Source organism: Phocoena phocoena, chromosome 7 (genome assembly GCF_963924675.1).
Source record: "Phocoena phocoena chromosome 7, mPhoPho1.1, whole genome shotgun sequence".
In the NCBI taxonomy this organism is placed as follows: domain Eukaryota; kingdom Metazoa; phylum Chordata; class Mammalia; order Artiodactyla; family Phocoenidae; genus Phocoena; species Phocoena phocoena.
Genome location: NC_089225.1, coordinates 103,940,370 through 103,967,240, shown reverse-complemented (window position 1 = coordinate 103,967,240; position 26,871 = coordinate 103,940,370). Strand labels below are relative to the sequence as shown.

At 41.8% G+C, this 26,871-nt stretch overlaps 1 protein-coding gene across 1 annotated transcript in view; it reads right to left on the bottom strand.

The window, feature by feature from the left end:
- Nucleotides 1-26,871, bottom strand: part of COL4A3 (collagen type IV alpha 3 chain) — a 132,983-nt gene that overhangs the window by 6,345 nt on the left and 99,767 nt on the right. Inside the window, exons 29-44 of the mRNA XM_065880996.1 lie at nt 25,556-25,653; nt 24,841-24,991; nt 24,374-24,487; nt 23,211-23,378; nt 21,834-21,923; nt 21,334-21,468; nt 15,751-15,849; nt 14,915-15,004; nt 14,087-14,226; nt 11,983-12,109; nt 10,632-10,712; nt 10,148-10,246; nt 9,805-9,852; nt 6,097-6,282; nt 5,466-5,596; nt 1,498-1,570 (exon numbers count right to left, since the gene is read on the bottom strand). Coding sequence (XP_065737068.1) covers nt 1,498-1,570; nt 5,466-5,596; nt 6,097-6,282; nt 9,805-9,852; nt 10,148-10,246; nt 10,632-10,712; nt 11,983-12,109; nt 14,087-14,226; nt 14,915-15,004; nt 15,751-15,849; nt 21,334-21,468; nt 21,834-21,923; nt 23,211-23,378; nt 24,374-24,487; nt 24,841-24,991; nt 25,556-25,653 — 1,830 coding nt within the window. The remainder of the gene's footprint in view (nt 1-1,497; nt 1,571-5,465; nt 5,597-6,096; nt 6,283-9,804; nt 9,853-10,147; nt 10,247-10,631; nt 10,713-11,982; nt 12,110-14,086; nt 14,227-14,914; nt 15,005-15,750; nt 15,850-21,333; nt 21,469-21,833; nt 21,924-23,210; nt 23,379-24,373; nt 24,488-24,840; nt 24,992-25,555; nt 25,654-26,871) is intronic.

The window sequence follows — 26,871 nt, the reverse complement described above, 5'->3', positions numbered from 1 at the left end:
CATATAGAATATCTACTTTGACGTAAACTATGAAAGTGGTAAGGTTTCTCTCCCAAACAGTCTTCGACATGAATGAAATATTACCAAGCACCATCGATTTGGAGAAATATTCTCTTTTAAAAATCTTGACAAAATGTAGACATTACATCTGATAACTTAGAAGGAACTTAATACTAAACATGATATTCATAGCAGAAATATAATAAAACAATTCTATTACCCAAAGGTAACTGGCAACTACACTATAAATTATCCACTGGATATCAGAACTTGAGGATAGTGTTAACATTTGCTTACATCTACCAGAAGAGGCCTAAGTATTTTTCCCTTTGGGGATTAAAAATTTCCACATAAAGAAGTGCAAACTCATAGGTAGTGCCAGATGACAGACAGTCTTATTCTGGAATCTAAGAGACTATTTGAATGTGTTTCATGGAACATATTCCAAAGAACTGATTTTACGAATCTTCCCTCTATATACCTGTAAATATTTCACCAGAACAGTTCTTTCTTTAGTAGGGCCTTTCTATAAGTTTTCAAGTCTTAGCTGCTCCTGTTCTGAGACTCGGGGCAGTGGCAGGTGCACACCTTTTCCCCAGGCTGTCTGACAGTGTTCACCAACCCAGTGTCTAGGGAGACTCCTCAAAATCACTTGCTTTGATTTCTTCTATGCTATTTTGCTCCTTGAAGAGCCAGTGGTTGAAAGCATTGAAAAGGCTCTCTTTAAACTCCAGCTTGTCCTCCCTCAGACCTGGAAAAGTTTGTCTTTCACAGAAACATGGTTTTGTTCACTTCGGTTGAAATTCTTGTGTAGCATCTATTTAGTCTACGATAATAGATTCCCTGCACACACAAAACAATACCAGTGGATTTAACCAGCTAAGACAACAAATCCAATATTCAAAATGTCATTTGAGGTCATAGCACCCTTACGGAAGATTTGAGAATTATTTTCTGAAACCTGAAGTTTAAATTTATGTGTATGAACATTTTAAACTTAAAATCTCCAAATTACATGTCTTCTCTGATTAAAAACATAATACATGTGCCCCATAAAAAAACAAGTGCTTGAATCTGCATATAAAAATTTACTTACCCTCCCCCATTATCAGCTTGGTGAATATTCTTTTAGATTTTCAGCTTCTTAAAATTATCACACATGCACAAAGTAAAATAAACCATTCAAAGCAGTACTGTTGCCACTGATGTAGTTCCTTATCCCCCAGCCCGACACACATCAGTACTCTCAAAGGTAACCACTTTAAACTGTTCCTGTTTTGAGTTTTTCTATAGTTCCCATCCTTAAGGTATGGTTTAATTTTTAAGGCCCCTGGGGTTGTGTGCTGGTGAAGTCTTCCTTCTTCGTTCATACTGAGGTCCTATTTGTACCCCAACTGTCTGTGGTGACCGTAGGGGTTCAGTAAACATTTGTGTACCCTAAAATATGAATCATGGTCATTGTCTTTGCATCCAAAGAGTAGTGCACAAAAACAGTACCTTTTATGCCCGGAAATCCATAGAATCCAGGATCACCTCTGACCCCTGGCAGACCTGGGGCACCTGGTACTCCCTATATTTTAAAAAAGAAAGAGCAGAGCAACAGACATATTTTTTAAATCACAATACTCACTACACTTTGTTTTTTTTAAAGCATATAGGATATAATGCTATGTTGGGTCAGAATGAGTTAAAGTTGTCCGACATCATTTTTACATTCCAATCCAGTATTTCACCTCCTGTAACTCCTGTGCCACCTACCTCACCTTACGACTGTCATTTTCAATAAGAAAGAAGTAAAAACTACCCTTAAGCCTAAGAGCCAACATAACTTCTCATGTTAATGTGTGTTGGTGTGAGTATTGGATACAATTGGATATTCTGTATTCTAAAGTGAACTGCCCAGTATTTGAAGATCTTTCAGGAAGAATAGGTACCAGATTGCCAGGATGAAAATTGTAATTTGTATTTGTAATTCTTGCAAAGGCAACAGAGTTGCTGTTGAATTGTAGCACCCACCATCATTCTAACTAAGCCATCAGGGTTATAACTTACTCTGGTCAGAGTGATAGAAGTAAAGGTTCCAGGGATGAGAGCATGAAGGGGTTGACAGGGGAGTTTTGACATGCATGTTTGGCAAAGATGCAGTGGTCTGACCGGGCAGAGATGCTCCCTCCTTATGAGGTTCAGACTAATTGCTGTTGTGACCATGAGATGCTCAAGCAAGGCCATCGGAGGAGCCGGGAGGGAACAGGGCTTCCGAAAAGAGTTCTATGTCAGAATGTATATTGCATCTACTCTTATACTGTCCATATGAATGAGACAGAATGCTATTACTTGAAAACAATGAATTGAAGGTCATGGAAAATGCCGACAATAACAAAACTGGTCTTTCAGCCTGCTGTCTTTGGAGCTAGAAGATGAAAGAAAGAACAGTCCTATTTCTTACATAAGGTGGTGTGAGGTTAAAAAAGGAGAGAGAAGGCTTCCCTGGTGGCACAGTGGTTGAGAGTCCGCCTGCCGATGCAGGGGACGGGGGTTCGTGCCCAGGTCCGGGAAGATCCCACATGCCGCGGAGCGGCTGGGCCCGTGAGCCATGGACGCTGAGCCTGCGCGTCCGGAGCCTGTGCTCCGCAACGGGAGAGGCCACAGCAGTGAGAGGCCCACGTACCACAAAAAAAAAAAAAAAAAAAGGAGAGAGAGAAAACAACCATGTGATCAAGGAGCCTCAGGCTTCTGAAGTCTGGCCTGTTCTCCAGTGGTAAAGATAACCAGGGAGGAAGCTCTGGTGCCAGGCCCTGCCCTAGGGTGGAGAAGAAGCTGCTTCCTGCAAGGAGAGAGCAGTTAAGGGCAAGGAGTCAGTTTAGATATCCATCAAGAAGAATTTTCTTTCAAGCGCAAATGTAGAAGCCTAGACTAACCTTGGAGGCACAGGGGATTTAAGAGAGATCGCATTTCCAAACCAGACTTTCCACATCCCAGTGTCCTTGGAAGGACTTTCAGTGTGATCATAGGATTAGTGTTTGCCACTTTCAAAGAATCACGGAGAACATGAGAAATACCTAAGACTGCAGTTGGGCAAATATCTCACTTAAAAAAAAAGTTTTAAAAAGGTAGATTCTGGAAACCAAATACCAAGAGAGCTTAAGAGAGTGTAACATGTTTCCTGACAAGAAGCCATGCTGAAGAACCTCATTACCCATCACAAGGAAACACAGAACATCTATGACATAACCGATTTCCTCATTAGTTTCCAAGAATTTGATGTAAACAGAGGGATCAGGTTTTTCAAATATGCTGTTAGGAGAAAGCTAGGGAAGGTGCCATAGTGTTGAGTGAGATGTTGTGAATTGAGAGATTTTAATAGGCTGGAAACATGAGCCTGAAGGAACAAGATGATAATTAAGGAAGGTAAATGTGAAAGTTCTGCCCTTATGTCGCAAGTACACAAATAGACAAGACAAAAAGTAATGGAGAGGGCTTTCCTGGTGGCGCAGTGGTTAAGAATCCACCTGCCAATGCAGGGGATGCGGGTTCCAGCCCTGGTCCAGGAAGATCCCACATGCGGTGGAGCAACTAAGCCCGTGAGCCACAGCAAGTGAGCCTGTGCTCTAGAGCACGCGAGCCACAACTACTGAGCCCGCGTGCCACAACTACTGAAGCCAGCGTGCCCAGGGCCTGTGCTCCGCACCAAGAGAAGCCACCGCCGTGAGAAGCCCGTGCACCGCAACGTAGAGTAGCCCCACTCGCTGCAACTAGAGAAAGCCCACGCGCAGCACGAAGACCCAACGCAGCCAAAAATAAAAACAAAAAAAAAGTAATGGAGAAAACTTAGTAGCAGTTCATGAGGAAAAGGCACAAGGTCTTTCGTCGACTGTAAGCTCATTTGCAGGGGACGATGCAAGGTGATGACTGTGTGGTAATGAGGGGACGATGCAAGGTGATGACTGTGTGGTAATGAGGGGACGATGCAAGGTGATGACTGTGTGGTAATGAGGGGACGATGCAAGGTGATGACTGTGTGGTAATGAGGGGACGATGCAAGGTGATGACTGTGTGGTAATGAGGGGACGATGCAAGGTGATGACTGTGTGGTAATGAGGGGACGATGCAAGGTGATGACTGTGTGGTAATGAGGGGACGATGCAAGGTGATGACTGTGTGGTAATGAGGGGACGATGCAAGGTGATGACTGTGTGGTAATGAGGGGACGATGCAAGGTGATGACTGTGTGGTAATGAGGGGACGATGCAAGGTGATGACTGTGTGGTAATGAGGGGACGATGCAAGGTGATGACTGTGTGGTAATGAGGGGACGATGCAAGGTGATGACTGTGTGGTAATGAGGGGACGATGCAAGGTGATGACTGTGTGGTAATGAGGGGACGATGCAAGGTGATGACTGTGTGGTAATGAGGGGACGATGCAAGGTGATGACTGTGTGGTAATGAGGGGACGATGCAAGGTGATGACTGTGTGGTAATGAGGGGACGATGCAAGGTGATGACTGTGTGGTAATGAGGGGACGATGCAAGGTGATGACTGTGTGGTAATGAGGGGACGATGCAAGGTGATGACTGTGTGGTAATGAGGCTGCCCAACAGCTCATGTGGAATTTTAGGTTGGATTATAAAACAGAATGTTCAGGGTAGTGAGACTCTTCCATCCTCTAGCCACTCCGTGGGGTACTGAGTTCTTACTCCTGTAAGGTGTTTGTCCCAGGGGCTGCATTTTTAAGGTATTGACAAACTAAGATATATTCAGAATAGAGGCAGAGCTGATGACATCTTAAACTGAATTTGAGAAAAAAAAAAACCCATGTATTTATTGGGAGAGAAAATAGAAGGAAATGGCAGCTATTTACAAATACTGGAAGGTATGTCATGGGGAGAAAATAAATAGACATTTAGGGGATGGCAAAGATAATTTTTTTTTTTTTTTTTTTTTGCGGTACGCGGGCCTCTCACTGCTGTGGCCTCTCCCGTTGCGGAGCACAGGCTCCGGTCACGCAGGCTCAGCGGCCATGGCTCACGGGCCCAGCCGCTCCGCGGCATGTGGGATCCTCCCGGACCGGGGCACGAACCCCGTCCGTGTCCCCTGCATCGGCAGGCGGACTCTCAACCACTGCGCCACCAGGGAAGCCCGGCAAAGATCATTTTGAAAGCATATTAATAGAGAAAAAATATGTTGTCATCTAGAATGGAACTGTTCAGAGTCTAAACAAGAAAAGGTCGGGAATGACATAGAGAAGGGTCCCATATGGACCAAACTTTCAGAGGCCTCTTGGAGACCAAATCTGTCCAACTCTTAAGATTCTTTGATTCTTTGAACCTCCTGGACTCCATCTTTTTTGGGGTGCACTACACAGAAGCATCACAAGTGGGAAATTTTTGTTGCCCCCAGTTACATCTGATCCTGGCAATCGATTTAGAAGAATCTAAGATGTCAAAATAATTTTCCACACTTACCGGATGACCTGGTGGCCCCATGTCTCCTACAGTTCCAGGCGGACCTCTTGGGCCAGGCTGGCCCATAAATCCCTTGTCTCCTTTTATGCCTTCTACGGGACCCCCTTCAGGTCCAGGGGGACCAGGCTCACCTGAATTTACAGAAAGCCTGTCAGTATTGCCACTCAGGGGGCTTTGCAGCTCCTGTCAGTTACCCTTTTGAATGAAGAGCAAACTCTGCACTTTATCGTTACAGCGAACATACTTTGCCTCGTGGGGTGTGACAGGATTGTGAATGAGATAATGCCAGCCAAGTGCCTGGCACAGGGCAGGAACTGCTTCTGCCTGATGATGGTCTGTTAGAGCAGGGTCTGTGTCTAACCCAGTACCTTATACAGAGTAGGAGCTCAATAAATATTGATGAATGGATGCATCTCTCTCTTCCAGGCTCATTAATTTGGTATGTACTAATTTTTCAAACAGGTCCCTCTGCCTCAACACCAACAGGCTTACTGCACCTCATGTGAGGACAAGTGGGCATGGGAAGACAGAGGAGACCAGAGGGGAAAAGAAGCAAGATGGTCACGAGAAGATTGAAAGACGTCAAATGTTACTTTCATTCTTTCATCGTATTTAGAAGTAGATCCTCTACCTGGGTTTCCTCTTCTGCCAGGTGGACCTCGATCTCCTTTTTGGCCAGGGATGATTGAACCAGGAAAGCCTGGTGGCCCTTGAGGTCCTGTCATGCCAATGGGCCCTCGAGGCCCAGCATCTCCCACTGGCCCTTTCCTGCCAGGGAGGCCCGGCAAGCCTGGGGCTCCCCTGTCTCCTTTGGCTCCTGCAAAGAAAAACGCCTGATAAGTTCCTGTAATGCCCCTATATGTGGTGTTATAGTTTGTGGTTATCCCTAATAATGTAGACACTTTGATTAAAGGTGTTAAGCTTCACAAGATATTTTTTTTAAGCGGCTGATAAAAGAGGTACAGGTCTACAAGGACTGGGTCTAGACTAGACTCAGTCCTGACTCCAACTAGCTGTTTGATCCTGATAAAGTCTCTTCACTGTTACAAGTCTCCGTTTTCTTATTTAAAAAATGAAGGTGAGGCCTCTTGCCTTCCAAGATGGCCCACACTCTGTCTATGGAGTGTGTATCTCCCTGAATAAACCTTCTTTCACTTTGTCTTGCTCTTGAATTCTTGCCTGCACAAAGCCAAGAACCCACACTTGGCGGCCATCCCAGGGACTCAGACATGACTTGGGATGTGACCATCCTCTCGCACCCCAATCTCTTTCCTGCAACATCTTTTCTGGCACGCAGTGCGGGGCCTCAAAGGCCATAATCTCGATCCGCCTATTGGGCTATGGCTCCCCTCTGAAGGGTGGCTGGGCCTTATCCTGAGCCATGGAGATTCGAGTAGCCCGTTAAGTGGCAGCTGACGTCGCCTGCAGGGTCTGGCAGAGACCAGCTCTCTGGCCGTGAAGAAGCGCACTGAGGCCAAGGCTTTTCCCCCTCAGTCTTTCTCATTCTCCTATTGCTCTATCTCTTCGGACGTGAAAAGATCCACCCAGACGACCACCAAACATCCAAATTAAGACTGCGCGGCAAGTAATTGACAACTTGGTTGGGTCTAAAGAACTCCTGCCAGGGGGCTTATCTGGTGGCGCAGTGGTTGAGAATCTGCCTGCCAATGCAGGGGACACGGGTTCGAGCCCTGGTCTGGGAGGATCCCACATGCCGCGGAGCAACTAGGCCCGTGAGCCACAACTACTGAGCCTGAGCGTTTGGAGCCTGTGCTCTGCAACAGGAGAGGCTGCGATAATGAGAGGACCGCGCACCGCGATGAAGAGTGGCCCCCGCTTGCCGCAACTAGAGAAAGCCCTCTCAGAGAAACGAAGACCCAGCACAGCCAAAAAAAAAAAAAAAAAGATAAAAAATGAAGGTGATATCTGACTTAACTCAGTTTTTTAAATATCAAGTGAGAGAATATACAGATGGAAAAGCATGGTGTAACCTTTAAAGTACTCTGTCCATGTAAGCCATAATCATTATTATCTGGTGATATTTAATTACAATGATATTATTCAATCACTGATAATTCAATAGAGCACTAAAAAGCTAAACTTCGGGACTTCCCTGGTGTCACAGTGGTTAAGAATCCACCTGCTGATGCAGGGGACAAGGGTTCGAGCCCTGGTCCTGGAAGATCCCACATGCTGCGGAGCAACTAATCCCGAGCCTGCAAGCCACAACCACTGAAGCTTGCGTGCTTAGAGCTCTGCAACAAGAGAAGCCACCGCATGAGAAGCCCACGCACCACAATGAAGAGTAGCCCCTGCTCGCTGCAACTAGAGAAAGCCCGCGTGCAGCAACAAAGACCCAAGCAGCCAAAAGTAAATAAATAAATACATACATACATTAAAAAAAAAAAGCTAAACTTCATGGCTGGTTTGTGCATTTAAAGTGTTGCCCAGACAAACCCAGAGAAAGGAACGACAAAGTTGCCATCCCCATTCTGTCCTCTGGTTACTTCTCCCCCATAACACAAACACTAGTCTGGAAGGGACAAATGTGGCGAGAGGTTTGGATTTACCAAAGAAGACCCTGCAAAAGGTCACAACTTAATACTAATATTTTTCATCTCAGAGAACTTTCAAGAAATTGTGCTTTGACATTCATAAATGGAAGATGTTGTATGAATTGAAAATAATCTCTCCCTCTTCTCTCCCATCTTTGTGTTATTCTAGAAGTGGTAAATGGCATGAAAATGGGAGACAGAAGAAAGGAAGAAGGACAAGTGAGGAGGGGGCTGGTGGCACAGGAAAGGGCTTGGGAAGTTATTTATTATGCAGGGAAGGCTTAGGGGGATGATGAAAATAAAACTGATGACTATTGAATATCTAGCCCTTTGTCTATCATGTTCTTTAGCTTTTTTTATGCCTGCAATTTATACTTTTAAAAGAAAGTATTTAGATGATTTCAGCTCTCTTCAAGCTCTGAAATGCTGTAATTGTACGACAGGGTCTGGCAATGGTCTGAGGCACCAAGATGCTGTCTTGAGTTGTATATTCCATGTCCATGAAGATGCTTCCTTGTTTTACAATATGATTTCTTTTGGGGATTTGGGAGAATTAAAACTAATTAAAAGGATTCATACCTTCCAAGTATCAATGACCTCGTCTCCATATTTATTTATCCTAGAGGGACTGAGGTGCATAATCATTTACTTTCATAATTAGGCTATTTGTTGTTTTTAAAGGCTTTTTAATTTAAGATTTGATCGTTTGGTATCAAATTTTATTTCCAATTAAATGCTAAAGTGTCCTCATTACACATGGTTAAACTGTGAGCTTAGCCTAGGAAAATGAACGGAAACTCCCCTTTTGACCATAATTCTAAAACTAGGCTATGAAAAGCCTTTATGTTCAGGAGGGAGGGAAGGGTCTGAGAGACGTGCAGACATTGAGCTCAACCAAAACGACTATCGCATCATCCAGAAACGGGAAAGAACGGCTCTTGTCTACTTTCACAGTTGAGCTGGTAGGTCAGAGCAGTTCCTGCCCCGTGGGGTTTCTCTGTAGCGTCAGGATACTCTTTGCTGGTTCTTTTGAGCATCAATAACCAGAAGCCGTCACTGGGCTTAGGCATCTTTGCTAATAAAATACTCCTACCTACAGGACCTACGGCTGAGAAGGGTCAATAAAAGGTGCAAATAATCTAGTATTTCTTCTGGCAGGTTTCTATGCAAAATGGAAAAAGTTAAAAGAAGCTGCTTATCTTATGAAACAATGGCATGAGAAATCCAGACTGGCAGTGTGTCAAACAAAAACTTGTATATTCTTTGAATGACATATTCAGTAAGTTGCCGTGTCTGAGATGCTGAGAGAGTTACTGGGAATCCCTGAATAAACAGTAACCTGAGCCACAAGCTGGCTCTGTGGGGTTGGAATCAGACCTATGAAGATAACAAAGTGGGAAAGGATTAGTGTTATTACTGCATCTCAGAACAGCAGGGAGAGGAAACTCCTTGAGAAGCTATCAATTCCACCTCCAACTTTTTAGGAGGTGATACATTTAAACCATGCTAACAACATCGAAGCAAATACAGAAGTCTTTTTCATGTTTAAAGACCTTCATGGAAGGAAATTCCAAAATTGGATCACAGTGTCTAGTTTGTTCATTTCGTGGTGATGGTAATAATGAAGCATTTTTACTTGAACACTAAGCATATACATATCCTATATTACCACTGGGACTTCTTTAATTCAGTATGCTAGGTTTATTTTATCTATCAGGCATATTAAATTAGATTCTGTCCTTGAAAATGTATATCACCAGGTTCAGGAAGGAAGAACTGCTCACCTTGAGGACCAGGTTTCCCTCTTCGGCCTGGAAGTGCTCCCAGCAAACCTGAAAGAGAAAATTTTGGCATTTTAATATTCTATACATACAGTTAATTTATATATACATATAAAAATGTATATGTATTTATATATATAAATTGTGAAACTGACCAATGTATACAAAATTTATTCCACTTGGTCAATTTCACCTTGGTTACAGAAAGAATTATCACACACCCAGAACACATTAAAGATCATCAGTTCTGTCAGGGAAGAATTTCTAGAGCCATGAAGGATTACAGTGACACTAATTATCCTACGAAAAATAAACTAGAGTATCCAAGATGATGAGCAAGCAGTACCTGTTTCTCCTTTTTCTCCAGCTGGACCAGGAATTCCATCACGTCCTTGATTACCTCTCTCACCCGCTGGTCCAGGATTTCCTGGGAATCCTGGAGGGCCTGGAAAAAAAAAGCCATTCAAAGAGAGGACTTACTTCCTATCAGTGGCCTAATGTGAACCCCAGATGTGTGGAATTCTGCGAAATGTGTTCATTTTTCAGAACTGAAGCTACATGAAGCTAAATTCACAGTGAAAACCATGGACAGGTTAGTGCTATCGTGAGGATTTTTCACTTTGGAATGTGTAGGTCAGCTGATCTTTGAATTAGATCCGTATAAATACCTAACCTCACTTTTCTGCATTGTCGTCTGGAGACTGGGTAACTGGGAGCTACCTTCTAAGGAGCAGTCATGGGTCAGAGGTACCGGTAGACAGGGATTCCAGCCTCAGAAGAAAATATGCTTCCCTCACAAAAGGGAACTAGACAAAGTACAAAAATGGAACCTGGAGGGCCTTTTATTCCTGGAGAGCCAGGGAAACCTTTGATTCCTTTAGACCCCAAATCACCATCAGGACCGGGCTTTCCTATAAATGAAGAGAGAGGGGAAGGAAAAAAAGAAAACCAAAAGATAAATGATTCCAGCAATGGCTGAAACAGTCAGCTCTTACAGTCAGCTGCGCTCAAGCTGGCCTTCAAGGGGCACTCCTGCGACAAGTCACTTCAGGCTGTTATTTCCCCAGGGAAGCACAGCAGAGACATGGCCAATCATCCTCAAAGGTGTGCATACCCCAGCCCCTTGGACCGCTCAATATCTGATTTATTACTTTAATTGGGAGCTAGCAGCAAAGCCACTGAACCTTTCCGTGTTTGAAAAGATAGTTTAAATATTGTCTTTAGGTAAGACTTGAAGCTGCAAACCAGTGGCTTAGCAGTTGTTTTTGATCAAAGTGAAAACTTCAACCCAAATAACAAGCAAATAAGAAAGCAAGCCAATGTTTAAACTGGAAACAGCAACAACAAAACCCTCAGAACAACAGTGCTATGGGTTAAATTGTGTTGCTCCCAAATGCATACGATGAAGTCCTAACTCCCTAGTGTTTCAGAATATCACTGCATTTGGAGGTAGGTCTTTATTGTCTTTTTTTTTTTTTTTTTCTGTCTTTCTTTTTGGCCATGCCACACGGCTTGTGGGATCTTAGTTCCTTGATCAGGGATTGAACGCAGGCCCCTGGAGGAGTCCTAACCACTGGACCACCAGGGAATTCCCAGGTAGGGTCTTTAAAGAAGCAATTAAGTTAAAATGAGGTCACCAAGGCAGTACCTAACACAATATGACTGATATCCTTATAAGAAAAGATTGGGACACAGACACACAGAGGAAAGACACCTGGAGAAGGTGGCCACCTACAAGCTAACGAGAGAGGCCTCAGAAGAAATCAACCCTGCCGACACCTGGATCTCAGACTCCCAGCCTCCAGAACTAGGAGAAAATTAATTTCTGTTTAAGTTACCCAATCTGTGGTATTTGCTTTGGAAGCCCTGGAAAACTAATATAAATAGAAAGTTGGACAACAAGCTAACATTTCAGGTCTTTAGGCTGAATTCATTGAGGCAGCGCCCTCGAAGTTTTGTTTACAGGAGGAGGTTTTTAGATTTCAGGTCACCAAAGTCGACTGAAATGGACTCCTTGTGGTTCATTTGCCGTTTCTTAGTGTCTTCGAATTTGAAGATCAGATTTGAATAAAATCAATTGTAGTACAAAAGCCTAAACTGCTTTCCATTTCCTATTCTAGGAGGCAAGGGCCATACCACACTTCTCGCTTGCAGCTTTTGGCTTGCAAAACCAGAGCTCACCTGGGTGGCCAGGGCTTCCGGGATTCCCAGGAACTCCCTCTGGTGCAGCAGGGCCCGAACATCCAGGTGTGCCAGGTGGCCCTCTACCTCCTTTCTTTCCCATGTCACCTGGCAATCCTGGATCTCCCTTAAATTCAGTCAAACACCTTTAAAATTCTCATATAAGCAGGACATGTGATCAGAATTAAGTATAAACTAGGTTGGTTTCTATCTATGTATTTATTTATTTAGCAATTCATGGTAAGTGTCTGCTGTGTGCTACCACCCTGATAGCTGCTGGGAACAGGATGGCTACATAATTTGTGGGGTGCAGTGCAAAATGAAAATGCAGCTCTCTTTAAAAGGACTTTTAAAAAGTAATTGAAGACAGAAATGGCAGAGCATTAAACCAAACATGGAGTCCTTGTCAGCACGGGACCTCTGTGGCTACACGAGTCCTGTGCCCAAGAAGCCAGGAATATAATAGTAACCGTGTACGAATATGTGATGGATACAGTCCCTGCCTTCGTGCAGCTTTAGAGACCAGTGGGAGATAGACACTAAATAATCACACACACAGATAATTTCAAATTGTGATGATTAACTCAGCGGTCAGAAAGAAATAGAACAAATGGATGTGTGTTCTTCATATACTCTGCATGCAGATAAATGTATGTCAATCACATGTAAAAAAAGAAACAAACAAAAACACAAACTTCCCATGGCTTAATATTCCTTAAATCTGTACTTCACTTTTATGATAAGCCAGAACATATGGATTTGATAGTAACTTACAAAATCTCGATGGTAGCTGACTAAGATTCATTATTCTGTTACTAAGATTTGCCAGCATGGTAAAACCAGCACATTTTGTGTTCAACGCATAGTTAAAAAAATTTCTCCTGTGGTTACCTATGAAAACTTTAAATGAAACTATTCATTAATTGAATGTGAATTAAGTCAAATATGATTCCTCACTCAGGAAAAATTTCAGTGGAAGGAGTCTCTTTCTGGTTTTCTGAGGACCTCGTTAAAAATAAAGGGCAAAGGAAATTTGTTTGAACTCCAAGTAGTAAAGGGTTACTTTTTCGGGTCTTTGTGGTTTCTAAAAGTTTTCTTTCTTGTTGTTTTACAGTTGGAGGAAATCTTTAGGAAAGGTGGTGTTTTATTGGCTCAAACGAGAGTCAGGGAGAAAGTCTCCTAAGTAATGATTTTTATACTTTTTGGAAGTCTGATGAAAAATAACAGCCTCCTTCTAAAAAAAAACAAAAACAAAAACTGTATCCAAACAATTTTCATTCGATTTCTTTGGATACAATAGGCTTCCCCAGGGATCCATGGAATCCCATGTGAAGAACCCCGCTTGTGGGAATTTCTATTAATTATTCTCTATCGCTCTAGCTCTGGCTCTTGTGTAACTGCTATATGCAGAAAGGATGGAAGAAGATAAACCTAAAAGAACAGCTGAGCCACACTGAAACCTTTGGTTGCTGCATGACACCACATACAAGGGAGGGCTTTGGCATCCAGTCTCTAGTTGACAGAGCACAAGCGCTGAGAACACTGTGACAAGATAGAAAATCTTCTGTGTAATGCAACGACAAGAAACTTTTAAAACTATTAAGAAAGATAAATGTATATATCTTAGGATTTTTTTTTGGTTTTGCTTTTTAATAATGCTCTAAATTTATTTTATTTTTCATCTTTTATTGTGTTTAAGAAGACAAGTATTTTTTATTACAAAGTTGGAACATTTATTTTTGTAAGCCTGTGTGAGATGAGTCTATAGCAGAGACTGGCCACTTTGTAGCACAAGAAAAACAAACACTGCCCTGGCAACTTGCATGGGCTTGTGATCACTACCTCCTCCTGGTAGCACACTTAAATTGCAGGGTTGGTTATGAGAAATTCCTTGGGGGTTGAAACTGGAGGGAATAAACTCAGAAATTGAAGTTGTGTGATAGGCATCCTTAGTTATAGAGAGAGGGGAGAAAACCTCAAATACCTGTCTGAAAATACAGTAATATTTTCAATTTTCTTTGCCCACAATGAATCCAGATACTTGTTGATATTTAAAGGGACTCATTCCACCACCAAAACATAAATACTTCAGTGGCCTATATACCTTTGGTCCTGGTGGTCCTGGCCTTGTACCTTCTGAATAACCTGGCTCTCCCTTATCTCCTTGGGGACCATGAGTACCTGGGAGGCCTGGTCTTCCAGCTAGACCTGGGAATCCCATAGTTCCCTTCATTCCTTTAGTACCTGAAATTAGGAAAGAAATCAGGTAAATCGGTAAAGGCAGAGATCTTGAAGGGTTCTACTTCTCACCTTTTCACAAACCACCTTTCTCCCAAGAAGTTGGTTTTTCAGAAGCACTGATGTGTCAGATAGTCTTTTTTTTTTTTCAATTTTTTAAAAATTGGAGTATAATTGCTTTACAATGTTGTGTCAGTTTCTGTTGTACAACGAAGTGAATCAGTTACATGTATACATATATCCCCTCCCTCTTGGACTTCCCTCCCACCCCCCCATCCCACTTATTAGAGAAATGCAAATCAAAACTACAATGAGGTATGACCTCACACCAGTCAGAATGGCCATCATCAAAAAAGATCTACAAACAAAAAATGCTGGAGAGGATGTGGAGAAAAGGGAACCCTCTTGCACTGTTGGTGGGAATGTAAATTGCTACATCCCACTATGGAGAACAGTATGGAGCTTCCTTAAAAAACTAAAAACAGGTAGTCTTAATGGATGATTTTTACACAATGTAAATGTTTATTTTGTTCTCACTCATGTTCTGGTTGCACACAATACATTTGTCTAGAAGCAAATCTAGTTGTTTTACACCAACTTTCTACCAAGTAGAAAACCAATATGACAACACAGAAAATCTAGAATTAGGACCCATCTTGAGGCTGTAGGCTGGTAACAGGACATTATGCATTACCTGGCACCCCCATGTTTCCCATGCTTCCTGGCACACCACGTGGTCCTGGCTCACCAGGATTCCCAATGCTGCCTGGATCTCCTCTGGAGTCTTGAGAACAAATAAATAGTCATACGCTCTGTGTAGTTCCTGGACATAGTAGATGCTCAATAAACACTTGTTGCTTGCACAAATGAATGAATCCAGCGCAGCCAGACCATCTGGTTTAGGTACTTGTTTAGCTGCATTTATGCCTTCAAATAAGGAAGGGACTGCTGACTCAGAAAATGTAAAATTAGAGAAAGTTAGATTTTTGTCAGCAGGCCTGGATTTCAAACATCAGAATCATCCTAAGACCAAAGCCAGCAGGAAAGAGGGGGCTCCTGTGACAATATAGTAACAGATTTTCAAATGCAATATGGAAATTTTATTACAATGCAATAAATTTCATCACAGATGTGGTCACGGGGAATAAGGGGCTACATTATTTGTTTAAAAAATTACTTTGCAAACTCAATAACTTGTTTAAAATAGAAAGAGGCAAATTTGAAAACCTCTAAAGCATTATCTTACTTTCTTCTAGGGTATATGAGGTTGTAATAAATTATAGTTTAGAATACATATCAGCTATTTCAAAATAAAATTTTGAGTGCAAAGCAGAACTTCATGTAGGTTAACATTTTTTAGTTAATACAGGCTGACTACAGTTTGGTTAAATTATAAGAAATATAATTTGGTTAAATTATAAGAAGCAAATTTCTGTTGGGGCAGAATTCATATTCTAGAAACACATTTTTGTTACATTTAGATCTAGGAAAACTCAACACCTGATATTTCTATTAGAGAATCAGCTATACCTGGTGATCCTGGTGGTCCAGGTGGCCCTTGGAGTCCTTTGAAACCTGGTAACCCTGGAATGCCTCTGTTTCCTTTCTCACCAGGCTTCCCTGCAAGTCCTAAAGTTAAAAACTATGCATTAAAAATACAGATTAGAATTTTATCAGGCTTATCCATGTCCTGATTAAAATTTTTGAGCTATTATTGAAATACAACATAGCATATTTGTTAAGAGTACGGGCAGATTTGGGCTTATATTTTATTTAAAAAGAAGATTAAAAGAGGTAATACATGAAAAGCATTAGCACAGTGCCTGGCATGAGTTAGTTCTCAAAGAACTCTAGCAATTTTCATAACATTTACACTTTGAACCACCATTTTAAGAACTAGTGGCCTAAATACAGCTGCTTTTTTTTTTTAAAATAATGACAGAGGATTATCTACTACTATTCTTGTCTGGACTATTTCATTCTTAATCCATTTATTACAACTATCATTTATTAAGTAACTGGTTTATGGAAGACACTATTTTCTTTTATTTATCTTATTTAATCTTCAGGCAACCTCAGTGTATTCTTGAGCCTTTCCAGATAGGGTGTAGGGATGAGAAAATTGAGACTCTTTAAGAAGTCAATGAAATAATATAGAGTCACACCATCAGTTAGTGGTAATGCTGGGACTTGAATCCAGTTCTGCAGGCTAGAAGTCTCATAAGTTTCCCACAACACCATCCTCCCTTCCCTAAAACATGGCTTTGATCACATTCTCCTGCTCAAAAATATTCATTGCATCTCTTTTGCCTACAGAGTAAATGACAGACTCCTTTCACTGGCCCTTGAAACATTCTACAATCTATCCACGGCTGCAGCCTGTGCCTTTTCTCGAGCAGATTCACTTCCCTTGGCTGTTTCCCTGCTTACATATTCATTCATTCACATACGCGTTGAGTACCTAATTAATAGACAGGTCTTGTTCTAAGTGTTGGAGACATAGAAAAATCAAGTTCTCTTTTCCCAAGTTTTTAGTGTTTAACTGGGGAGACAGCAAAGCAAAAAATGACCACCCAGTGAGATAGTTTCTGTAACAGAGTTGGGCACAATAGGCTACAGGGAAGAATTTTGAGAAGAGGGGATTTTTTTTTAAATTGTAGTGTGATTGCTTTACAATATTGTGTTAGTTTCTGCTGTATAGTGAAGTGAATCAGCTATAGGTATACATATATCCCCTCCCGCCTGGACCTCGCCCCCCATCCCACCCATCTAGGTCATCACAGAGCACTGAGCTGGGCTCCCTGTGCTATACAGCAGGTTCCCACTAGCTATCTGTTTTACACATGGTAGTGTATTTATGTCAAACCTAATCTCCCAATTCATCCCACCCTCCCCTTCCCCGACTGTGTCCACACGTCCATTCTCTACCTCTCCGTTTCTATTCCTACATCACTAATTATTAGAGAAATGCAAATCAAAACTGCAATGAGGTATCACCTCACACCAGTCAGAATGGCCATCATCAAAAAATCTACAAACAGTAAATGCTGGAGAGGGTATAGAGAAGAGGGAACCCTCTTGCACTGTTGCTGGGAATGGAAATTGGTACAGCCACTGTGGAGAACAGTACGGAGGTTCCTTAAAAAGAGGGGATTTTTTTTTTTTGCGGTACGGGGGCCTCTCACTGCTGTGGCCTCTCCCGTTGCGGAGCACAGGCTCCGGACGCACAGGCTCAGCAGCCGTGGCTCACGGGCCCAGCCGCTCCGCGGCATGTGGGATCTTCCCAGACCGGGGCACGAACCCGCATCCCCTGCATCAGCAGGCGGACTCTCAACCACTGCGCCACCAGGGTAGCCCAAAGTGGGGATATTTATAAGCTCAGTGTTGAAGAGCAAGTGGGAGCTAGCTAGATGGAGAAAGCATGGAGTGGGACAGAATTCTTAGGCAAGAAAATAACATGTGCAAAGGAGTGGTGAGTAGCAGGGAGTCAGAATATTTTCTTTTGTAACTTTTGGTTTTTTTCCATTTATATCCTTTATCATAACCTAAAAATATAGATCACTTAGTTTATTCATTTGCTTTGGTTTTTAAGGGGTGGCAAACAACCACCTGTGGGCCAAATTTGGCTTGATGTTGCATGGCTGGAGAGCTAAGGATGCTTTTCCTATTTTTAATGGGCTGTAAACAGACAAACACACACAAAAGAAGAATATGCAACAGGTGTCATATGTGGTCCACAAAGCCTAAGATATTTACTACCTGGCCCTGGATATAAATTGTTTACAGAGACATTATTGTTTCTTTCCCTTATTAAGCTGTAAGTTTCCTCATGACCAGAATACTACCTCTGCTTTGTTCACCTCTGTGTCTTCAGGACATAGTAAAAATGTCTAGTCATAGGTACTAAAAAATAATTGCTAAGTAAATAAAGGTCATGTGGCTGGAGAAGTAGGCAAAGGGCAAGTGATAAAGAAACCTGGATGCCAGTCAAAGAAACCTGAATTCTTTTTTTTTTTTTTTTTTTTTTTTTTTGCGGTATGCGGGCCTGTCACTGTTGTGGCCTCTCTCGTTGGGAAGCACAGGCTCCGGACGCGCAGGCTCAGCGGCCATGGCTCACAGGCCCAGCCGCTTCACGGCACGTGGGATCTTCCCGGACCGGGGCACGAACCCGTGTCCCCTGCATCGGCAGGCGGACTCTCAACCACTGCGCCACCAGGGAAACCCAGAAACCTGAATTCTTAAATCAAGGGGAGACCTGGAAAGATTTTAAGCCAAGAGTATCCCTTGCTCATCTGAAACCTACTCATAATTTAAATGCTTCTTCGTGGAGGCTTCTCTGTTTTAAAATTTATTTTATTGAAGTATAGTTGACTTACAATGCTGTGTTATTTCTGCTGTACAGCAAAGTGATTCAGTTATACATGTATAAGCTCTTTTTCATATTATTTTCCATTGTAGTTTATTACAGGATACTGAATATAATTCCCTGTGCTCACGGAGGCTTCTTTGACCACCCTGGTTCAGGTGTTTTCTGCTTTGCTCATGTCCCACAAGGCTCACTGCCAGTGGTACCCAGCTGGCAGCACAGTGAGAAGGCTGAGTATGGACTTTGGAACCACCAACATCAGTGTGAGGTCCATCTCTGCACTTCCTATCAGAGTGACACTGAGTAATGTGACCTTTCCATTTCCCATCTATAAAATGGGATGACAGCAATAACCTACTCCTAGGGTTGTTGTGAGAATTAAGTGAGTCAATATTTGTAAAGCTTGGAACAGTACCTGCATGTGGGAAGGGCTTCACAGGTCTTTGCAAAATAGCATAACAGTTCTTTTGTATTATTCTTTACCTTTTTGTACATATGTCTAAATCTTCCATGCAGACTCCTTGAGGAGAGGACGACTTTGCTTTTCATACCTTCAATAGCTCTTCCACATTTGCAGTGGAGTCTTTAAGTCAGAAACTCAGGCGAAAAATGAATCATATAGAAATTAGAGAGGCCTAGATAGTATGATCTTTTGTTGTGGTGGTGGTTCTATCTCTGCTCCTTGGTTGTGGGTTTGAAAAGCCAAAAGGAAACATGTAGGACAGCTTCCATGCACCTTGTACTTTGCTAGAAGCATAAAAATAGCATGTGTCCCTATATATTTTACAGAAGCAATTCTTTAAGTGTAAATTAGTACCCATTGTGCATTCATGATGTTAGAGTCAAATTTTAGTTTCTGTAGGCACAGATATGCTATTCATATTTTTTTTTAAAATGTTTGCAACACTAAATCATCTAGAATAATCCAGTGAAGTGGTGTCTGACAGTTTATGAAGACTGGACACTTGTGCCAGTATTTTTTTTTTTTTACATCTTGGCTTAGACCAGTTCTAGCAGAATTTTATAAAATTCATACTACTTTCTATTCTATTGTTAAAAATGTAATGCAGTCTTCTGTTTGCACCCAGAACTAAACCATCCCTTTGACAGCAGATTAAAGGGGGACTACCCAAAAGTCCTTTACTTGCTAATTTTCCTTTATAGAAAAAAATCTGATTCTTTTCCCAATGATTATCCTTTTATTTATTTATTTTTAAAGTTTGGCCCATTTGAGGAATAGCAAAAGGCCAGAATGGCTATTTTATTTTTATTTATTTAAAAAAAAATATTTACTTATTTATTTATTTGGCTGCATTGGGTTTTAGCTGCGGCACGCGGGATCTTCGTTGCGGCTCATGGGCTTCTCTCTAGTTGTGGCACGTGGGCTTAGTTGCCACTCGGCATATGGGATCTTAGTTCCCCGACCAGGGATCAAACCTGCATCCCCTGTGTTGGAAGGCAGATTGGATTCTTAACCACTGGACCACCAGGGAAGTCCCTGATTATCCTTTTTTAAGTTAGCAATTAGCTGGATTCAATCACTCTCCAGAACCCTGCTCCAATGTCACCTCTGTGAAGTCCCTCCTAATTCTGGGAAAGACAGCTATTCAGTCTTGCCAGCCTGGTCTACAGAACTCTATCCAGAATTTTTAAAGCAAATCTTACAATCTAACTTCTCAAAGTTGATTACAAATTATTCAAAACTTGATATGGTTTTGCAACTACAAACACATTTTTCTTTTATTCTTCCCTGCTATAGAAGTTTGATCTGCAAACATTTAATTTTACCCAGAAATCTTTTGTTTTATTAAAGTTACTTGGGGTTAGACTGGATCAGGAAGACCGCAAGGCAAACCTTAAATTTTGATTTGATATTGGCTGTATTGATCATATAAAAAAGCCTGTCATACAAAGTGCTTAAATAACTTGAAATAATTTGAATGGGTTTGAATTTGAGCTTAACAGCTATAGCCAACAAATAACAGCATTGTTTTGTTTTTTTTGTTTGCTTGTTTGTTTTTTGCAGTACGCGGGCCTCTCACTGTTGTGGCCTCTCCCGTTGCGGAGCACAGGCTCCGGACGCGCAGGCTCAGCGGCCATGGCTCACGGGCCCAGCCGCTCCGCGGCATGTGGGATCTTCCTGGACCGGGGCACGAACTCGTGTCCCCTGCATCAGCAGGCGGCCTCTCAACCACTGCGCCACCAGGGAAGTCCAAATAACAGCATTTTTAAGGCACTGATTTGTAATCAAAACATATTTTCTCTTTAGTAATTATTCTCCAAAGGATTCTGAGTATAAGAAGCAGTTTTTAGATGCAATCAGAAAAATTCACCCTAGCAGCTGACAGAATAGAGTTGAATTTGGGGTGGAGTTTTCTACTCCAGCCAGGGAAGTTTTTTATGTGGAATTTTCTAAAGGTTTAATTTTCACCATACTTGGCAAAAGGGGGCTTTGAGGCTTAGAATTTAAAGATTGGCTAGTGAAAATTTAAAGACAGCAGACCAAAATGCAGAATTAACTTGGAAATAAAAAGTTACGATTTAAGGAGGCAACATATTACTGTTCAAGGCACACAAAACCCAGTTCTAGTCCAGCTTGGTCACCAACTGACTTTGTGAGCTTGGGCGGGAAATTAAACCCTGGTCCTCATTGTTCTCTTATGTCAACTAAAGGGATTTTCCTGGATAATTTCTTAGTCCCAGAATCAGCTCTGATGTTCCGATTCTAAACGTAAGAACGTTTGTACCTTTGAGTCCTGGTTCCCCTTTGTCCCCGACTAAGCGTAATATTCCAGGAGGCCCTGGAGTTCCTTTATCTCCTTGTTCCCCTTTGGCACCTGGGGCTCCTCTCTCGCCTTTTACTCCTGGAATTCCAAAGCTCCCTAAGAGACAGACGTAACAACATCAGTTCCTTAATTCTTTAAAAGTTCATGAGGATTCAGAAGTTAACAGTGCTTTTACCATAAAACAAAACAAGACAGATAAACCAAAAAAGGTTAACAGGGCTGAGAACTGGATAAATAGTTGCCCCCAAACAGGCAGCCACATGAGGGTAGTTGTCTAAGCCTGTAGGGAGAAAATATGACTATTCAAAAGGGACAAAGGAATACAGAAAACTGCAAAATCAAATATAAGGTTTTCTCAGAACTACTTTCTCCTCAAAGAATAAAATATAATTTATTTTTCTGCTAATTAAATGAACATTGTTCATGCCTCCTGATAGCTGGAAAGATATTCTATCACTTACCCCTCTGTCCCAGGGTGCCTGGCTTCCCAGGAGGCCCCGGAGGGCCAATGTTTCCGGGAACCCCCATCATCCCAATCATTCCTTTTTCACCTATGGAAACAAATTAACACAAGGCAGCACATGCTGTAAAGAATGAGAAAAGCGAAATACTCCGTAAAATAAAATGAATTATACTTAGAAAGAGAGAAAGAGTGTTGAAAAAATGGTTTCTGTATACAGGAAAATAATCACACTTGTCTAGGGATGGGTCAGTAAATGGTCTTTTTTTACATCGTGGATGTGGAAGTTGGTAGCAAATCACACTTGTGGATGAGGAGAAAATATGCTGAAGGTTTGGAGCATTCCCTCGTCCCAACCCTTGATCAATAACTTTGTTATATTCCCTTATTTTACTTTCTTCATAGCATTTGTCGCTAGATGAACTTAGTTCTTAAATGTGTTTGTTATCGTGTTCCCCATGGTTCGAGGTGGAGTCTTATCCACCAATGTGTCTCTAGGGTCTGGAACGGTGATGGCATATGATAGCAGTTCAATAATATAAATGAAAGGTTAATTAGCAGATTAAGTTCTTATTCTGGACTCTTCTCTGGAGGAGAGACCAGTGAGGTCCTTATGCCATGAGAAGACTATTGAAATATTCTCTCCCAAACATATAAACCATAAAAAGTGATGAAATAAAAGAATTATAAGGGAATACTATGAACAATGACAGGCCAGAAAATCCAATTCTTAGAAGAGGCACAGATTACCAAAATTGACTCAAGAAGAAATAGAAAATCTGGATAGATCTATAAGAAGCAAAGAGACTGAATTAGTAATTTTAAAACTTCTCTCAAAGAAAACCCAAGCAAAGAGACTGAATTAGTAATTTTAAAACTTCTCTCAAAGAAAACCCAAGCCCCAGGTGACTTCATTGGTGAACTCTATCAATTATTTAAAGAATATCAATTCTTCACAAACTCTTCTAGAAAATACAAGAGGAGGAAACACTTCTCATCTTGTTCAATAAGATAGCATTACCCTGATACCAAAACCAGACAAAGACATCACAAGAAAACAGACCAGTAAGTATCCCTTATAAATATGGATGCAAAAAATTTCAACAAAATACTAGCAAATGTATTTCACTAGTAATATATTAACAAGATTACACAGCAAAAATAGTCATATTGTGGGTAATTGTGAAATTTGACCATCCCACTACCACCAGTTCCCAGCCCTCTGGCTCCTTGCAAATAACTCAGAAGAAAAACTTATACTAAATGAAAGAGAAGCTTAGAGTCAAAAGTCTATGCGGGTCTCTAGTTTACACAGCTACCTTAAAAGGAATATGTGGAAGAACAGAGAAGAAGAAAAACAAAAGCACATAAAGGGTACCTGGTGGCCCTAAAAATCCCGGATTTCCTGGATATCCTTTTGTACCAGGTGGTCCCATCTCCCCTCGATGACCCGGCATTCCTGGTGGTCCAGGTTCTCCAGGAAATCCTGACCTATCCAAGCCTGGAATACCTGGGTCTCCCTTTGGCCCCGTTTCGCCTCTTCTGCCTATATATGAATGAATGAATGAATGAATGAACGCACGATTGCTTTCCACACCAACTCCAGATATATTTTATGGCTGTAAATATTTAGCTCTGTGATTGTGGGCAAACCACAGACTTTTCTAATTGATAGATTTAGGTCCCCTTTTGTAAAATTCTAAGATCCCTTCTGGAGTTAACATTCTGTGTTTCAATGATTCATGAAGTAATGATAGTGTAGAATTTAGATTTATTTTCTAGTCCTGCAGGCACATCTTGGGAATGCACTTTCTGACCGTGGCGCAGTCTTTAACCGGCAGAATTCATACAGAGCCACTCACGTGGCAGCAAGCCACCAGATGCTTCTAGAAACAATAACAGCACCACTACAACAACAATTAACTTCTTGGCCAAAATTTTGTGAACATATAAGAAGTATAATAGGAGAGTCCTAAAGGATTTTTTACCCAGAAACAGTTCACAGATCTGGTTGAGAGGAGTGAAAAAGATGGTAAGTTTCCCATGACTGCCTAGCTTTCATAATTTAGATTTACTTTCATACCCTTTCTTTTATGTTGCCTGTAAAGCAACCAACTATGTATTTTAGTTTGTAACTTGTGAACAGATACCTTTGCATACATTCACTCTGTTTCAATAATAAGGATACATTGACCACTTTAATATACCTATGAAAGTATTGAAGATAAAAGTTATTTGAGAGTTTATATGTATATATATATATATGTAAGTATACACCTGTATATATCTTCATTGTTCATATTTTCTTGCATACAAGACACAAACCAATTTTACTGTAGCAACTTCAGGTCCCTTACTCTATAGTTGGTATTCACTGCAACAAGTTCGTGACAACAGGTTTTTGTCTCTGAAATCACTTTTCCCATCGAACAGTGGTCAGGACTTGTTACCGGGTAGTTCTCACATTAAGCAGCAAAACTCAAAGCAGGAGTCCCATGTCATCTGCCCGCCTGGTGACTGCTTTCAAGGGCCTCCCCCTACCTTGTTGCCCTTTCAATCCATTTAAGCCTGGAAGTCCTTGAGCTCCACTGAGACTTTCTTTGCACCTTCCTGGGGGGCCTCTTTCTCCAGGCGGTCCAGGCTGCCCTGGATCCCCTGCAAAATAGAGTCCAAGAATACAATCGGGTGCCAAAACCCAGGGTCCTAGTATTGCTATCCCAGTCATTCTCTTATAACTTTCCCCCCTGAATCGAACTTAGAGTTAATACCATTGATATGTCTTATAGAGGGGACACTCATTAAAAAGGAAAGAAGGAAGAAAGAGGGAACAAAGGTAGGGCAGCAATGGAATGGAAATTTGAACGGAAAGTTAATTAAGGCTCGCACGTTCAATTTATTGAGCTCGAAGTTTGAGAAGAGTTCTTGACCCCTAGAGCACCTACACATTCAACGTGCAGCATTTTAGCTGAGCTCACAGTGGAGAAAAGCAATCACACTTGCTATTTTACCTCGTGGTCCATCAAGCCCTCCAGTTCCTGGAATTCCAGGGAGACCTGGAAGTCCAGGGAGTCCACTTTCTCCCTTTTCCCCAGAGTTGCCTCTTTCTCCTGGCAAACCTGGTGCTCCTGGCTCTCCAGGCATGGCTAGCCCTGGTTCTCCCTATAGCACAGAAATTACATTAGTTTTACTGTATCATGCTTTCAAATCCTTATCGACTATTGACCTGTCTTTAGGGCTATTTACGTGAAAACAACGTCTCTGTGATGGAGGTTCTATGTCCCTTTTGTACAGTCACCACCATTCCATCCATTTTCCTTTTTCAATTGTAGTTGCTGACTTTTTAAATAAAACTGTGCTTAGTAATTCTTCACAGCCTCCACTTTTTAAGAAGACTGTGGAATTTTCTGTAAACAGTCTAGATGTCTCTCCTTTTGTTAGTTTTTCTCATAGATATCCACGTCTGTTTCTAGAGTTTTCCCATTTTAAGTACTCTCAATGTTTCTGAAGATTAAGGAAGAAATAGAGAGGCAAACTGGTCTTCTTACACCTTCTATTCTCCTTTCTAAAGGGGAGTGATGGTTCAGAGAAACTTTTCAAAATGTCGGCATCTTCATCATCTACAAATATATTGACAATTTCTACACACAGAGCATCCTAACTGGCTGACTGACTGCCCCTCCCCTCCCCTCCCCAATATCAGTCTGAATTTTAATTCTCAAAGACCTTGACTCCTGGGAGGCCTGGCTTTCCAGGTAACCCTGGCTTTCCCATTTCTCCAGGACAGCCTGGTGATCCTTTTGTTCCTGGAAAACCTTGGTCTCCTACAGAGAAAAAAATAACAAAGGTTGTAAGACAGGTCTTAAAAGATTCTGAACAGTAGCTCTTAGATATTTTTATGAAAGTTTAAATGATGAGAATGCCAACCGCTAAATTAGCACTTAAAAAACGTCAATTCCAAATCAGATTACATTAGTTCCCAGTTAAAAAAATTACCTTCTCCACTCTTGTTGTTTAGCACCACTAAAGTTTGACTGAGCAATTCTTTAAACCACTGATACCAAATGACCATTTGGGTGCCTTTTTAAAAAGTGTATTTTGCATACTGTGTACAGCCAAATGAATTTTTAAATGTGTCTATATATCTACGCAAGCATGACCCAGATCGAGATATAAAGCATTTCCAGCGTCCAGGTAGCCTTTCTTTTTTTTGTTGTTGTTGCGGTACGCGGGACTCTCACTGTTGTGGCCTCTCCCGTTGCGGAGCACAGGCTCCGGACGCGCAGGCTCAGCGGCCATGGCTCACGGGCCCAGCCGTTCCGCGGCATGTGGGATCTTCCCGGACCGGGGTACGAATCCGAGTCCCCTGGATCGGCAGGCGGACTCTCAATCACTGCGCCACCAGGGAAGTCCTGGGTAGCCTTTCTTAACATGGGTTGCTCAAGAGAATTACTTCCTAAAGCTCTATAATAGCCACTGAACATTAACTTCTCTTTTACTCATTTATAATAGGAGAGTTGAGAAAGGAGTTAATACACATCTTTTTCTCTGGTCTGTGGTTCAAAAGAGGAAAGCCTGGTAGAGCAAGGCTGCGTTCAGAGAGTTCCTTTGTGCCTCTAACTTGACCAATTTCATTTATTTATTTATTTTAGCTGTGTCGGGTCTTAGTTGCAGCACGTGGGATCTTCTTTGTGGCATGTGGGCTCATAGTTGTGGCATGTGGGCTTCTTTGTTGCGGCATGCATGTGGGATCTAGTTCCTTGACAAGGGATAGAACTCAGGCCCCCTGCATTGGAAGCACAGAGTCTTACCCACTGGATGACCAGGGAAGTCCCTAATTTGACCAATTTTAAATTCACAGTTATTTCATGGGATTCATTAGGTTCAACTGGGAAATTCTGAATCTCCACTTTCAAGAAGCCCTTATGCTAGTTCTGTTTCCCATAGTTTACAGTCTCCTTCCAGAAGGCAAATCCATAGGGTTACAAGCTAGGATGCAATGTCTCAAGGCAGGGTCCACGAAGCACTTGGCTAAAACATGG